The 17159-nt window shown below is 39.0% G+C and overlaps 1 protein-coding gene across 1 annotated transcript; it reads right to left on the bottom strand.

Annotated features, from left to right (window-relative positions):
* Positions 1–906: 906 nt before the first annotated feature.
* LOC149025182 (nucleoporin-like protein) lies at positions 907–16540 on the bottom strand. Its single transcript, XM_089145410.1, has 8 exons — positions 16089–16540; positions 12024–12070; positions 10988–11151; positions 10491–10710; positions 10027–10341; positions 9829–9921; positions 5738–6313; positions 907–2575 (listed from the first exon to the last, which is right to left on the bottom strand). The coding sequence occupies exons 1-8, from the start codon at positions 16327–16329 to the stop codon at positions 2045–2047; spliced, it is 2187 nt and encodes a 728-aa protein (XP_089001536.1). The 5' UTR covers positions 16330–16540; the 3' UTR covers positions 907–2044.
* Positions 16541–17159: the final 619 nt, after the last annotated feature.

Below are 17159 nucleotides of genomic sequence, written 5' to 3'. Positions count from 1 at the left end.
GGTGGAACTATGGTCGAAAATCCTACTGTTTCACTTGAGAGAGAGAGGCAGTGGAAGTGGAAGTGTGGAACTCCATAAATTATCGGCCAAAAATCTGCTACTAGCCGCCTGCTTCACCTGAAACTAGAGAGAGAGATTGGTGGTGGAACTCCATACAAGTGCCAGGAATCTCGCTGTTAGCCTATTGCTTCACCTGAAACTAGAGAGAGAGAGCCCGAGAAGACTTAGGACATGTATCACCAGCAAAGTGCGCACGCGCGAGAGAGAGAGAGAGAAAAGAGGTTGAAGGATGGAGAAGAGCTACACGGGTGAGGGTTGTGAGGTTTTTCCATTGTCGGAGTCATAAAAGTTGAAGAACTAGCAGCAAAAGTTTTGATTTTTATCTAAATGATTTTTGATTACTGTCGTTTTGATGCTGGGTTTAGTGTCATCCTTGAGTGACATGCCCATTTTTTGCTAAAATGTTTCAATATTTCAACGACATAATGTACCTTGTTTAAGTCATGAGTCAGAAATGGAGTAAATTTTGCATTGGACTATGGATAAAAATGAACCCCCATGAACCAATCAATCAAGTGGAGGTGAAATTCATTAAAAGAATATTTTCAAAAAAGTATCGCATATCTTCCGTGCCACGCTAGAAGCATGAACATGCTTCTTGGTCATGAAACCAAGAAGCCAAACGAGAAAAAGATATAAAACAAATTCTTTTATGTACATGCTCCCCCAAAAAATTTATTGAAGAAACAATGAGAAAGAAACTTTTTACAGGACTAGATGGTTAAAACGAGTCACCAAATTGATGAGGTCCATTTTGGCGATTCCTGAATGCTAAACTGGCTTAAACCCCAAGGGATAATTCAGTCAACAACCCCTTGGAAAATGGACTTCTTGAGTTGAACTACCATACAAAACTAGTCTGCTCTTGTCTCTTATCTCCAATTCAGGAAAATTCCATTTGAATTTCTTCTTTTCTTGGTTTCTATGCGTCACCTCTCTTTCATAAATTTCTTCTGGAGCTATTCGGCCAATTATCTCTGGCTCTTCTCCAAAGAAGGCACTAATCGTCAACTAGCGGCAACAAATTCATGATTATAATCACATATAGCTTTTATTGCAGCGTGAACACTTGTTTGAAAAAAAGAAAAAGAAAGAAAGAGATCACTCAGTCGTAGGACAACCATAAGAAAAGGAGTTCCTGTTTCATACGAGTGGTGGGTTATCTTATCTAATGCCTTGTCTGGGCAACCCATGCACCAACCACTGATCTTTTCACCAAAAACAATACCCATATAGCTTTAAGGGGATTGGCTTATCAGTTATGAAACGGCATGGGTCACATTTCTGTTTGATGGTGAAGTGTTAACAAGAACACAAAGAATCTCAATTATGTGGCCAAAGATTTACTCAAGAGGCATGCGGGGATCAGACTTCAATCTGTCACCAAAGGGCAACACATCAACTGTGCTAGCAACATCAAAACTACTTGAAAATCCCAGAGGGCTTAGTTGTATAAGGTAAAACATACCAGTCAGGCAAGCAGTTGATACCGATGACGTACCCAGTAGCATGACCAACTTTGTCCAGTGCCCCTGGTACATTCCAATGCCATGTCGAGTTCATTTTACAATAGACCAATACTGTGCACCAAAACCCTAGGGTTGTGGCAGGAACTCATTACCACCAATGCCTCCTGCGTAAATCCTGGAGTTAAAAACTAGGGGAGGCAACTGGCAATTACTAACTGGCCGTTCTTTTTAATTCTCAGAAAGCTGGAGCAGCTGCTTAAACATGAACCAAATTCACCCTGAAAGTCAGAAGTTCAGCATCATAACCCTATTATATTCAAGAATATACATGTCGATTAGAGCATTATCATAATCCCCATCAAACAAAACGTCTGGCCTCGCAGCTTATGAGAAAAGACACAAAAAACTAGGAAAATTCAAGTAAAGAACTTAACATCTTGCATTCCCAAGTGTGCATGCTTACAATCGAATACTTTCATCATTAAAAGGAAAATAGCAAATCAAGCCAATTACTTCTAACAGCACAAGGCATCTTCGCCCAGGGAACTAAATGACACTTTTTCTTTTTTCTTGTCTCCAAAGGTGAACTTCGGAGTTGAAGAATCATCATCTGTGGAGACACTAGTACTCGTTGAAGGAAATGAGAAAACAAGATTCTGACAGCTTGACCTCTTTGAACCGAAACTGTACAAAGGGACTGTATTACCTTCTTCCTTCTGAGGCTGACTTAAAGATGATGAGGATGGCATAATGGAAGGGGTTGGCAGCTCAGATAATACACCAAAAGATGCAGATACAGGAAAAGTAAACCCAGCACCATTATCAAGAAAAACTGCCCTTTTAGGATCAGGTTTGTTGATAGAAATAGAGGTCAGACCCATTTTAGCTGCAGAAGATTGACTTCGAGGCTTCATCTGTGAAGTTAATCCCTTAGAGACAGCTGCACCATCAACTGACTTTTGAGTACTCACCTTGTCCATTTGATTGTGAAGAGCATATGGTTGATTCTTCAGACTCTGACCAATGTCACCCACTCCCAGTGAAACCTTCATGGCGATAACATTGTCAATATGCAACAAGTAATTCATGTGGTTTGAAGTACATAAAAATTCAACAAGCAGAGTATTGACTGGGAGTAGATAAAAGCCAAAGTTCAAGCTGGTACGCAAGTAACACTACAACTTTGTCGAAGATCACTGATTATTCATGGAGTTCTAATTTCCACAAGAAGTAAACATAAACACGGTATAATTTACAAGTGTTGCACAAACAATTGTATAACCCGAATTGCACCTTACAATCATCCAAACTCTACAGAAGCTGGACATACAATCCACCATTGCCGGTTGAACCATTTGCATCCATATCCACAGTCAACAAATAAATATAGACGTTCAGATCTCCCACACTGTCTTCCCAAATGCCTGTCTCCTCCTCACATGTCACCACCCTCTTAACCTCGCTCCCACTCTCAAGAATATATTTACCAGACATTTAGATCTCCCTCACTCACTCTCACGCTCATGTGACTCCCCTCTTAACCTCCCTCCCACTCTCACAACTATATTTACCAGACATCTAGATCTCCCTCACTGTCCTCTCAAATGCCTATCTCTCACTCACATCTCACTCCCCTCTTAACCTCTCCCTTCTCTTCCCCCCCCCCCTTCTTTTCTCCTCTTAACCTTCCACTCTCAAGAATATAGTTACCAGGCAATTAAATCTCTCTCTCCATCCTTTTTCTTCCATGTCCTTGGCTGATGTAGGATGCACGGACACCCCAGCGAGACCCAAGGAAGGCCTAGGTTGGCTGCCCAACACCCCTGTGGCCCTTCCACCAGCCTATGAAATTTTGGCCAGCATGAAGGGTATTCCGAGCAGAGTCCTAAGCATGCCCAAAGAGGTCTAGTTAAAGTCAGAATTTTATTAGGAGTCTAGTCCTATTTTTATTTTGTACTTTGAGTCAGTCTAGGCTGATAAGTGTCCTAAATGGAGTAGGAGTCCTAATTAAAGTACAACTTATTCTCTGTTTTGGATTCAAAGTTGAGTCCCAAGTATAAGCCCTCCAATAAAGGCTACAAATACAGCCTCATAAATGTAACCAAGAAAGTTTATGTTCAAAAAATTGATTGAAGGAGAATTCCAGCAGGAAGGAGATTTCGAGTGGACTCTAGGGGTTTCCAAGTGCAGGAAACCCTGTGGCAGCATTGATTTGGCAATCCTTTCAGCAATTCCTGTATCCTAGCCTCCAAAAAGCAGTAAGTTTTCATCCCTAACAGCCCCCAATCTCTACCTCATTGCATCTTTCAATTACCCCTCTCTTTCTCACTTACGGCATCCCTCCTTCCCAACAACCCATAAACACTAGATTTCTCCATCCCCTCAGCCAAACCCCCTCAACACCCCCGCAAGAAGAAGAAGGAGAAAAGAAAAGAAAAAACCCAGTTTCTAAATCTCCCAATCTCCTCCACAAAAATCCATCCCCTTTTAAGATGATCTCCCCTTAACCCTTGCACTCAATCCCAAGTGGTAACCCTAAATACCTCTAGGAACCCTAAAAAATTGAAAGACTAGTTCCTAAAACCCCTAAAGCTTGAACCTGAATGATGTAACCAGGGATGGGCCCCCTAAAATTGGGCCCAAAACCAGACCCAAAAGGTGCACCTAAGGCAGGCCAAATACCCCAAGGGCATTCTGATCATTTTCCAAGCCCCTCTTTTGGGGCCCAATATGGATCGTATTTTGCTCCCCACAATTCCAGGGTCAAGGATATCATTTTTTTTTTAATTCTGACAAGTCAGTTAAGAGTTATAAAGCTTTTAAGATAGGGATAAGTTTCCTTATTTAGAAAGGGGATCTTACCTTTTTGACTTTATTCATATTTAGAGGTCAGTATTTGAGTCTTAGAGTTGTTCTAAATAGGAAAGAATTATTTTCTTTTAAGAACACCTATTTTTGGGGTCATCTTAAATTAGGAAAGAGTCATCTACTTTTGGAGTATTAGTATAACCTAACTTTGTATTTCTATTTCGTGTCTAGCTCTAATAAATATTCAATGAATAATTGTAATCGAACATTTTGGTTTTGGTAAAAAAGATCTGCGCAGTTGTTGAGTCCTAATTTGTCAAGTTTTGTTTACGTAGGGGGCGAGTTACTTATTTGAGTTTAGTTGGGTTTACAAGGCTATAAATAGTCTTGAGTCTGAGTCTTTCTTGTAATAGCAGTTTTGGATAATTGAATGAAAACAGAGTTTAAGAATTTGGCTAGTGAAAATTATGGGATCCTGAGGGACATCCTGTGGCTGGTTATTATGCATTGTTTCTTCAATTTAAGGCCTTCATTCTCTGGTTCAAGCATTCAACAGAAAAGTTTCTGCAGATCTTCATTCACTAGTGAGTAAGAAACCCCAATCCCCAACCCTAACCTCTTCTCTATCTGTCCGCAGACCTCACAGCCCCATCCCCTCCATCTTAGAACTAGAAAACCCATCCAAACCCAATGCAGGCGATTCCCCTCCCCTTCCCCTTAGTTTCAGCCCCACCCTAGCCCTCCCAAAGCAGCCGCAAGTCTTCTTCTTCCCCACGCATCTCAATCCTAAACTGAATACGAAATCCCAATTCCCAGCCCCTAAACCCCTACTTCCACCTTCAATAGAATCGTAGACACCCGTAGTTAACAATCCTAAGTTCTGTTTCCCAAGGGTAACCTTAATTTCTTGGTCTAGAATTTTCTGCTCTACTTCATTACTAAGTAGCAGAAATTTTGAAATTCCCAGAATTTTCAGAAACTTTTCAAACCCCATCTTCATCATCCTAGTTCAGTCCTGAACTACACAAAACCAACAACAGCCCCTTCAATCCATAAAACCAGCAACCCTAAACTCATCCTCAAACCTTAATTAGTTGCTGCAACCATATTTGAGGGTCCTGGAAGTTAACCCAAAACTGAACTTAGTACACCTTCCTTACAAACCCTAGATCCTCTAAGACAGCCCAGAAACCCTAGCGGCAGGATTATATCCCTAATTTGCCTGCTGATTTCATTAATCGATCCTGCAAGATTGGCCCTCGTCTTTTGAGGCCACAACAAAAAAGTTCAGCAATATGTGAATGTTCACGACTATTCCACAGTTTATTTAAACCAAAATCACCACACAGAACACAAATTCCGTTACAAAATAACTTAATCGGGGAAGGTGGGAGCCCTACCTGATTTGTTTTAATTTGTGAGGAATGATTTGTATTAGAATCTGCAAGGCAAGATATCCCTCCGCCTCCATTCTTTTGAAAACAGAAATTCTCGCCAAGTAAATTTCTGCTCTTCAGAGAAACAGAATCTTGAGCATGAAGTCTGCCAAACTGCTCGCTTGGCTGGCTAGTAGTGAACTCACAAGAAGGGGGCTTTTTCCACTCTGTTGCCATCTTTAACTCAGCAGATTTCTCTTTGGGGGTTGGCACAGACCGCTCAAGCTGATCCAATATTTTCCTAGCTAATGCACTAGACTGGGGGTGGACAGTAGTAACACCAACATTAAAGCTGGAACCATTGCTATTACTAGATTGGAATGCTGCATTGCCACTTGATGATGACCCAGGATCCAAATTCCTCTTGAAATTGGGCAAATAGGATTTAGAAGCATCAGAATTTTCCATCCACGAAGGCCTGGAGCCAGAAGGATGAGGTGAACCAGCCAATCTAGCAGGAGTTGTTGACACAGCCTTCTGGCGTACTCTACGGATTGGTCCCACTGATCGTATGCCATGATCGAAGATATCTACTTTTCTCTGCATAAACATGAGAAACAAATGTGAATCAAAAAAGTCAAAGAACAACTTATAATGCATTACCTGAAGTCCAAAGAAAAACTCACTTGTAAAGAGAAAATTAGTTTGGTCATGAACTTAGGCCCCATTACCTTTCCTCCCTTAGGCTGTAAACTTGTTCCCCCACTCTCAATAAGATTTAAAACAGCATCACCAGGATCAGGAACCATTCAGGGTCAACATTAACTTGTGGGGCCCAAAAGCCCCAAGCCCAAGATGATAAAGGCACTCATGAATGAGAAGAGTTTCCAGTTAAACCAAAAAATCCATAACAAGAAAGTTTGTTTTTGTAAGAAAATCTTGATTCTTCTTAAATGTTTCACATCTTGATGCAGGGTGGGCACCAATTTGGGCTTATATTTCTCCCCAAAAAAAAGCCTAGGGTTGTATTAGCTAGGTCGTGGGCTGTTGATCCTTTAGCTTTAAAGTGAAATGGGCCTCTAACAGGAGACCTCCCTTGAGTGATTTGCCGAATTTACATAATTAACTATTTCTGTACTTAAGTTATAAAGGAATAGTATTTTAATATGTTTTATTTATCTCAGTTTGGGAAATCCTCTGGGACACCCCAATACATATGGTAAAAAGCAGAGACACCCCACAAATATGTAAAATTGGCAAACGTCCCCTTTTCTGTTAGAACCATTAAGTCTAAATATGAATAGCCCTTTCTGTCCTTTTTATTCTCTTTATTTTACCTATTTCCTTTTCCAAGTCATATTGAAGCACTTTTTTTTCCCCAACAAAATCATCTCAACCACTTTAGGGATTGCGAAGGGTACTTTTTACGTCTCTAATGAAGCGGGAAGGAAGTGTCTCACAGAACTGCAGGGAGATACAAGTGAGAATTCCAAGGAGGAAACAAAGGATATGAAAAGATCTCGCGAACATCTCTGCTTTTAGCGCTTGCAGACACCAAGATCCGGAATGGTAATCAGCAGTTTCAAATTTTGAAATGGTCTATTAAACCCATCAGCAAGGATGGAAGTGATGATCTTCATGCCTAAAACATTCCCTAATTGCAAGGATGAAAGCAACAACCTTTATGCCTAAAACATGCCCTAACTTCAAGGAGAAAATATAGTCATCCATGAATATTTCTTTACCAAGGTTAAGACGGTAAACTCACATAATAATAAAGACAGTTTTGGAATTATGAAACTATCCAACCATGAGTTAACGAAAAATGATAACGGTGTGTACTATTGTACAATTTTACGTAACACTGGGGTGTCAATGTCAATTTGACATATTTTTGGGGTGTCTATGCTTTTTGCCACATATCTTGGGGTGTCTGAATTTTCCCTTTCAGTTTTGAGCATCCAAATCACAAATTTACAAGGATTTATGTGTTTCTTTTTGGAGTTCTTTCCTATTTCTAATTTAAGGCATAAGGCGGTTTAGCCCTATTGATAGTGCCCCCATAGGGATGAATAAATTATCGACCGATTATTATATCAAAATTTTCATCTCTGCTGCCAGAATTACTCTTTACTGTTAGTTATGATGGTGTGTACTATTGTACAATTTTACGTAACACTGGGGTGTCAATGTCAATTTGACATATTTTTGGGGTGTCTATGCTTTTTGCCACATATCTTGGGGTGTCTGAATTTTCCCTTTCAGTTTTGAGCATCCAAATCACAAATTTACAAGGATTTATGTGTTTCTTTTTGGAGTTCTTTCCTATTTCTAATTTAAGGCATAAGGCGGTTTAGCCCTATTGATAGTGCCCCCATAGGGATGAATAAATTATCGACCGATTATTATATCAAAATTTTCATCTCTGCTGCCAGAATTACTCTTTACTGTTAGTTATGATGGTGTTCTCAACCCATAGTAAGGTACCTCCAAGGTGTCTGATTAAAGGTTCAAGCGAATCAGCTGTGGATTCCAACCTACATCTAACCCGATTTACCTAGTGGAATATCATCAAATATGGAGGATCATCCCCTTGCATCACTATTTACATTCCCTCCAAGTTTCGTCCCATTCTGACACCTAGAAATCCTAGTTACTCAACTCAAGAGGTTTACGCATATCTCCTTACTTAGACTACATATTTTGAAACTCTTAGAAACCTAACCTAACCATTGCATACAAGATTACAGAGCCATTATACATTAAGCATTAGCAACCCTGCGAGTCTTTTTTGAGTCAAATTAGGAATTTTAGGCGGTCTCTGTATGTAACTCACCTTACACCCCAACCCAAATTCAACAAGATATAGTTTTAATTAAAGAATATGACTTTTTCTTAGAATTTTGGAGCTGTTGAGCAATACATGAAGGTTTGACATCCCCAACCTGATATTCTCCTCCACTCTTTTCTTCCTCCCAATGACATCTTCAACAATTCAAGGTGTTGTTCAAGAAGATCTTCAACAAAAAGTTTTTATCATGCCCTAAACCACCCACAGTCCACTTCCCACTTTTTAATTGAATACTCCCCTGACCCTGTAGGAAATGTGAACCTACTTGCAGCCGCATCCCAATCAAACCCAAGAAAACCTCATCTCTACTTCTTCTGGGAAACTCTGAAACTCACCCAGCTGAAACTAACCATGAGTTGACCTCCATATTTGGATCCAATCTTCCCAAAACTCATCGGGAAACTTCATTTGTAGAAACCCTAGGTTCCTTTTCCAAAAACAGAGGAAACAAAAACCTACTCTGTTGTTTCTTCAAATTCAGCAACATTTCACCATCCACATAACCCCAAACCTTCATTGAAGGCTCCCCCATACTTGACGTAACCCTACCATCAAACCTTAGTGCCTTTCCAACCCTAGTTGTAGTTTTGACCTAAATCACCTAATTTGACCTACCTGAGCTTCCCATTTTTCATCCTGGATATTGGCTCCTAGTTCTTCTACCAATCCAGGATGGAATCATAGTGCCAATTATATATTAATTTTGAAGGATAAAAACTTCCAACTCTTTGAAGAATCAGTTTTGCTTTTTCTGCTGACACTTAGTCCTTACTTTTGCTTCCTTCTATGGTAACTGCAGTTGATTCATCTTCATAATTAGATGCAATCAATTTTTCTCTAGCATCAACATATATTCAAGTCCTGACCAGGAAGTGTGATGTAGATATCCCCAAACTGTGCTTCTTTGCTTTCAAAAGGAGTGATGCAGATTTATCCCCACAAATTCACATTGATTGATCAGTTTTTGTGCCCAGTTTAATAAATTAAACATTCAGCTGTTCCCTGATCGGAAAGTTTAAGTTGCATATGATGGACTACGTGAAGTACATTGTTAATACATTGCCTCGCTCTCTATTCCTACTATGTTAAAACTTAAAAGCATATATAATATAGTATGTTCAAGTGTCTTAACTTACCACATTCTTACAAGGACTGAGAACAAAACTCACAAATCCAGTCAAATGAAGCTTGATGTAGTGTGGAAAAGAAAACATTCTACACAAACTCAATACTATTGCAAGAGGATTACAGCTATGAACTTTACCTGCCCACTACCATAAATTGGACTTTCGAACTGCCTCCTTTGAGTTGATAAACTATTGCGAGAATTATCAAAAACACCATGGAATGGAGTCACCTAAAAAATGAAAAGGGAAAATTAAGGAAACATCGTAATAAATATTATACCAAACTGTCAATGTTTAAAAATATATAATAACAAATAATGTAAAACTTAGATCACCTTGGAAGTTGACCTCGGATAAACAGTTCTAGAATAAGGTGTTCTTGGAAAATTATGCAGCCCATCATTGCCTCGTTGAGTTTGTGGAGTCAGATAACTAGATTGGTTCCGTACCACAGCATCAGGATAGTGAACGGATGATTTAGGAGAAGATGGCAGAACAGACATCCTTTTTGGTGTAAAATCATTGTTCTGTACTAGAGTTCTTTCATCCTTCAAAATTCTACTTTGAGAACTAAGACTTAGATCTGAAGCTCGGGCTCCCATGTAAGCTTTTGCTATTTCTACTGGTGAAGAACCAACTTCATCTTGTATCTACAAAATTTGCAATAATAAGCAAAGTGTCCGAAATATCAGAACTAGAACAATAAATGCAAAGGTAAGATAAAGTATGCCAAATAAGCTCTCATGACATTTCAATGACGCTAAAAGGGAAGGACATACAGCCAACGGCATCCACTCACAGTTGGTTGAAGAAAAGGATTCAGGACTCCCAACCTAACTCCAGTTGAACTATCTGTCTGCTTTTCTTGAACTGTTGCTCGTACTTTCTCTTCGCCAAATATATCACCTGCAGCCTTTGGTACTACAGTCACCCTTGTATCTTTATTTTCCCAGTCATCAACATCAGAATGATCAACAACCCTTGAATGCAATATCCCCATCAAGTGGTCAAGTTCATCTCTGCAGAAGAACAGATAATTAGATGCCTAAAACAGATATACAAGGATTACCAAAAGTTAGCTTTCACCACTAAACTGACTACATATAAGTTGTCTTCAAGAGTACTTTTAGTATCCAAAAGCAGCAGGCATCAAAAATAGATTGCTGCATACAGGACCCTATGAGATAAGCAACCATTTACATATACAAAAACAGATTTAAACTAACATTGTATGGATAAAAACTACACTGTCAATCAAAAGCAGATCATAAGATTGAGTTTGCAACCCTAACTTGCCTAGAAAACGTTTTTCCTTTCATTAGCTTCTCAACATCAGAAAGCCCACTACCATCAGATGAGTTGCCCAACTTCTCTTGCATATGCTCATCAATGTGAGAGAGACATTTTGATCCATGTACTTCGCCCATTTCACCTCGTCCTTCTGTTCCAGATGGTAGGATCTGTTGATGAATTATAGAGTCAAATTATAAAAATGAACAATCAACTGATATTTCTATTTTTCTGGTAATAAACAGAAACACCAATAAAAGCTAAAGAGATGTTAACTTCTCACTTCTGGTGACAAAAAGACGGGAAGCACATGTGGTACACATCAATCAAGCACAAGTGAATAACGCATATCAAACAATTCATCACAGTGAAAAAATCTCTCTTGCAGGAGCACGAGTCTAAAAGTAGGATGTAAATATCATTTTCATGAATGACAAGCATACAGTTTGACCGACAGTATTATAGGCATCAGCTTGTATATAAACGAACTTCTGAAGCAATAAACATTATTCCCCCATTTGTTTTGAGGGGACATAGGTAGGATAGGAGAATTGGGATAAGTACATACCAGTGACACACTTCAAAATCCCACCTAAACCTTGTTTGGTTAATTTGGGGTAACTTACAAAGGCTGAGGGAAGATAATTGACTGCTCTGTCATTTGCTATGGCGCCTAAAAATCCAACCCAAATGCTATCTTTAAGTCTCACCAAATTGGTGAGACTTTGGTTACTGTTCATGGGAAATATCATTACCCCGACATTTCTAGCCCCAATAAAACCCCACCTCCTAACAATCCCACCCCCTTTTTTTTGTTGGGGGGGGGGGGGGGGGGTTTAGAAACCCCAACTTCACCTCTAAACAGTTGAGGCTTATGTGGGATAGAGAAACAAACTAGGGGGAAAAGAACCTCCTAACAATCCCATCCCCCCCCCCCCTTTTTTGTTGGGGGGGTTAGAAACCCCAACTTTGCCTCTAAACAGTTGAGGCTTATGTGGGATAGGAAAACAAACTAGGGGAAAAGATAGGTTATAGGCCTTACTTTAGACGTGGGCATTGGATCATCCTGCTTAGCATCTTGCTCCACACCTGCACATCAATGGTCAAAAGAAAAACATAACAGTTAGAAGTCATCATCAAATTAACTGACCATACTATGAGCACAATAATCACTCTATGGAAATACGATTGATCACAAAAGGAGAAACAACATATTACGCATGATCTTGGCAAACATGTCCAGGCAATTTTAAGACATTTTCAGGAGAAACAAACAAAGTTTATGATGCTAAAGGGACAAAGGACAAAAAAGACTAAGCTTGAGGTGACTAGGAGAGAATGTCACTCTTTTTGGTGAATGGGCCATAGGGTAACATATGGTGCTAAGTAAAATGGAATGGTAGAAAACAACTACAGAAGTTCACACCTCATCCAAACAATCATCATCTCCATTTCACTTCTTTGGTTAGTTCAATATAACATGAGCGAGTTGGAATAGCAAAAAAGAACTAGAAAAGTTCACACCTCATCAAAATAATCTTCTTCTCCCTTTCTTTCTTCTTCAGTTAGTTCAATATAAGATAGCACCGTTCACCATGATGATTACAAGAAGTCAGTCCCACAATAAGAAATGGATTCAAAAGTTGCATAGGTAATTGATGTAAACCCAATTTTAGGGTTAGTGTTTCTTGGAAGAATTATCTAAAATTAAGGATTTCCCCAGAATCTTCTAGCAAATAAACCAACAACTTTATGAGGCGCCCATGGGTTGCTCTGAAATAGATGGGAGTGGCAGGAAACTATTTATGAGTTCTATGGGATGATGGGAAAGACTTAGACTGTTAAAAAATTCCCTTGGAATGATTTGAGATGTTCAGAATCAATATGGGACGTAAAAATGAAATATGGGGTATACCGAGGACCCCTAGGAAACCTGCAGTTGGGTATGGGAGGTTTTAGGGATGTTCTTAGGTGGATACAGGTTGGATCTTTGAAAGGGAAAGGATCTTTCTATTTCTTGTTTTTCCTCTTCTTTTTCTTTCTTCCTTCTTTCCTTTGTTTCTTTTCTTTCTTCTTTCTTTCTTCTCTTTTCCATTTTTTAAGTTTCTGGCTTGCCGCAAGGAAGAGGAACAGAAAGAGAGGGGCTGAGAGGGTTAGAAGGGGAGAGGAGTTGCTATAGGGTTGGGGAAGGGCTAGAGGGAGTCGAAGGGGTAGGAACTCCTTGAAGATAGATTAAAGATCTAATGGAATCTCCTTGAAAATAGATTCCCCTAAGACTTAAATACTAAAGAAACTCTACTTGTAAATAAAGTCTGATAAGGGTCTATCTTTAAAGAAGAATCCCAAGGACTCAAGAATTTATCTTTAACTCAATCTGGACTCCTAGCTGAGCAAGACTCATCTGGGAAAAGGAAGAAAAAAACTGATATTTAAAATCAGCAACTAATTAGGGCTGGGATGAACCAAACTACCCCTCTAGGAGGGTTCAGCCTGCCTTAGGTGTGCCACTTTGGAGCGGCCTTGGGACCCACTCCAGGGTTTTGCACCAGTAACTTTATGGTCCACAAAGGCCTAAGAGATATTGTGACCTCACCAGAAATTTCTACTCAACTTCTCAGATAACCTGAATAATAAATAGCACGAATACTAAATAGCATGGAGCTGAAACATAATAAAAGTGGAAGGCCTAGAAATACCTCAACTATTAAAAGAATATTTTAAGGATTCCTTAAATGATGTAGATGCAAGTTTGTAGGAAAGACTCTTATAACAGGTTCTTCGACAACCGATGGAAACAACAGAATTGGATCCAAAATAAATACAACCGGATCCAAATTTGAAAATTTATAAACATATAATTGAGAGAAACCATAGCTTACCCAACAAAACCCTGAAGTAAGAATTCACCAGTAAATGACTGCAATATATGTGCATAAATCTGAATAAGACAGGGTACCGAAGCAACAGAAAAATATAGAAGAAATTTCACTCTCAGAATCAAATTCATATTCATAAGAAACAAAAGAAGGAAAATTTATAGATCCAAAACATGACAAATGAGCAATTCGATCAGAAGATAAAGTGTCTGCAGTTTTTTTTGGTTATATTAGTTACAGATGAATGCAGGGGCAAAAGCTCAAATGCATTTAAATGGCATCCCAGCTATCCAAACAAGAAAGTGGGAGCATTAATCAAGGACTAGATTCACTCCCTGGAACCAAGGTTCCATCTCCAGCTAATGGTTATTAATTTAGGGTTCAACATTATGTTTAGTAAACCTCCACTTAGTTTCATTCAACATTTAGTTTAGGGAGTAAGCTCAAAGAGATCAAGGTTCTATGCTAGCTTCAGGTCATTGGAGCAGGGTTCACTCTCATTTAGCTAGTCACCATTACTATTCATTCAACGCATTGTTTAGGAAAGTAAATGATGCAGTTAAGATTTTCAAGTTTGCCTATCAAGATTTTATTTTAGCCCATGGCCAGCAATACTCAAAAATCAAACTTTCATTAATCAGTGTGGGCTTACTGAACCACTACATTAATTACTATACCCATTTGAGTGAAACATCGGATAAGTTGTCAAAGTTAAGCATGAGCCCATCAGATCAAATGAAACAAATGATTCAACATGGAGGCGAAGACTTTATTATAAGTTTAAAATGAGATGGGCAGTCAGTGGAACTGATAGAAACCAAAACCACAGTTGGGGGTTAAGTGGAACTGATAGCAACTCGAAAAGAACCCAGACAACCAAACCCTATACCAGCTCGATTGTAGACTGACAAGAAACCATACCAAAACTAACTTAGTTGTTTGGTTTGAGTTGACCTACTAACATACCAAATCCAATTCAATCTAACTAAATGACACCCTTTACACCTGGTTCCGCTCAAACCCAAAAATGAGACTACTACTAACAATAAAACATAGTTGGAAAATGTGGTTCAAGACTCACATCTATCAAATATTGAGGACTAAATATAATGCTTCTATAGCAACCTTACTCACAAATTTGAAAGAGAGGCACTTTGCCTTACAGATGAGAATAGCACAAATTGAATGAGTTGGAACAGTGACCATTTGTCTTATTGAGGAAAAACCTCCTTTTTAGCTTCTACCTGGGAGACTATCTTTATCAGATTTGTATGGCTATGGTAAACAAAAGATTCCAAATCCTTGATCATGATCACACTCTTAGTAGAGGTCCTGTAAGTGTATGAACATGTCTCTTATTACACAGAGGCGTTTCTTCATACCCTTCAAAACTAAAGAGATGCATCTCCTCATAAAAAGGGGTATGATTCATAACTCTGTACATGTGAAGGTGTAACCAATCCAGGAGCCATACCTCTTGCCCATATACCATGGGAGGTGTCTTCTACATACAGGGATAGTAGGTCATCATAATGAAGAACACTCACACACCTGTGCCCTCTCTCACAGCATCTGAACTGGCAAGGGGATGGAAATCAAGCAAAACATAGACAGATTTTTGAATCTTGGCTTTTACTAATCTTGAATTTCTACTCTGCACGAGGCGCATAATCCTTGGAATGCCAAGAACTATTCTTTTCTGGGACAACCCATATTAAATTCTCACAAGTTCAAAGCGTTCTCCATAACATTGATACCATCAATAAACGAGTCTGCAGCACGGTTATAAACCGAACAGAGTACCATAAGAACATGTTGCATGGCAAAGGATAAACCGTTCAATTGAAAACTCTATTTGATTGGGTAGATTGCAAATAGATGCATGAGCGAGTTCTAATTTCATAGAGAACGTTCTTGCACCTTTTTCATACACATATTCCCACAGCGGAATTTCAACTGAGGTTGCATGGTTGAGCAAAAATATAGTAACAGAGGTAAGCAGCAGCAGCATGCATAAAACAATTGTTATCACAAACCACCAATTCACACTCTTCAAGAGCAAATTCCAACTTTACAGAAACAATAAACTGCACCGCATTGAACCAACTCAGAGGAAAACTTTCCCAGACGGGAAATCAAGGAAAGAACAAAAACCCTAATTCCCCCCTTCCCCCAAAAAACAAAAAAGACTAAACTTTGAGAAGGAAAGAAAAAAAATAGTTGTAATTAACCTGAATCTTCGGCGTCAGGAGGCGTCGGTGACGCAGTCACTAGAGGTGTTTTGGAGAAGAAAGAAGGAAACAGTCTAGTGGCGCTACCCGAGATGATGCGAGAAGCAGGATTGACTAACTTCGAAAGCCATCCTTTCTCTCTACTTTGGGCATTGTTCGGCGGACGGGCATAAGGAGAGGGTGGGGGTTTACGAATAATCTTCCGAAACTTTCCTCCTGTGCCTCTCGCTTCGTTCTCCATCTCACTCTCGCAGTGGCACTTTGGGTTTCCTTCTCTGCTGAGTGCTAACTGCTATTATTTATTTGTGTCAAAAGTAGAGAAACACTGAAGTGGCATATATGTGTGGGTAGCTTCGCCCCTTTTTCCTTTCTCTTCTCCTTCCAAAGAGAAGAAAAAGGATCCTTTCTTTTGGATTCTATTTCCTCTTCTGACCGGTTTTCATCATTTAAGTTGAAACTTGGTAACTTGAAAATTGAAAGGGCCACGTTTCTTTTATAGGCTTCCCAACTCCCAAGTTGTCCCGACGACGACTGACTTTCTGCAGTTGCGCCCTCGTGAGTCTCCGGGTGAGAGTTGCTTTCTCTCTCCCCCCTTTTTTTTTTCTTTTTTTTACTTATTAATTTTTAATATTACCCTATATATTCTAGGTTAAAAAACCCTATACAAGTAGCTATATGTTTTAACCTTTGATAATTATGATGGAAAGAAATCGCAGATTATACTATTTTGTTTAACATGATTCTTTTCATTTTAAAAAATTAATTTAACTTGCTTACATCAACACTTGTTAGTTTTTGCTAACTAATCAAGAAACAGTTGCGCTCTTAATAACTGGTCAAGGAACAGTTTTTTTTATGTTTTTCGTTATCAAAACACCGAAAAATGCCAAAAAATGTTTGATAAAATATGTCGTGCTTTAAGGAAATGAACCAATTCAATTTTCATGTCTAAGTTTACTTTTTTCAAAATAACTTTTCATGTCTAAGTTTACTTTTTTCAAAATAACTTTGATTTATTTTACCGTTCTCAAAAACAAACAATACATCTAAAAATTATGCAGAGAGAGGGAC

The sequence above is a fragment of the Hakea prostrata genome, chromosome 2 (genome assembly GCF_041222555.1).
Source record: "Hakea prostrata isolate BN-2017 chromosome 2, UWA_Hpros_2, whole genome shotgun sequence".
Taxonomy (NCBI): Eukaryota; Viridiplantae; Streptophyta; class Magnoliopsida; order Proteales; family Proteaceae; genus Hakea; species Hakea prostrata.
Note: the sequence above shows the minus strand (reverse complement) of the source record. Positions and strands in the feature narration are given on the sequence as shown.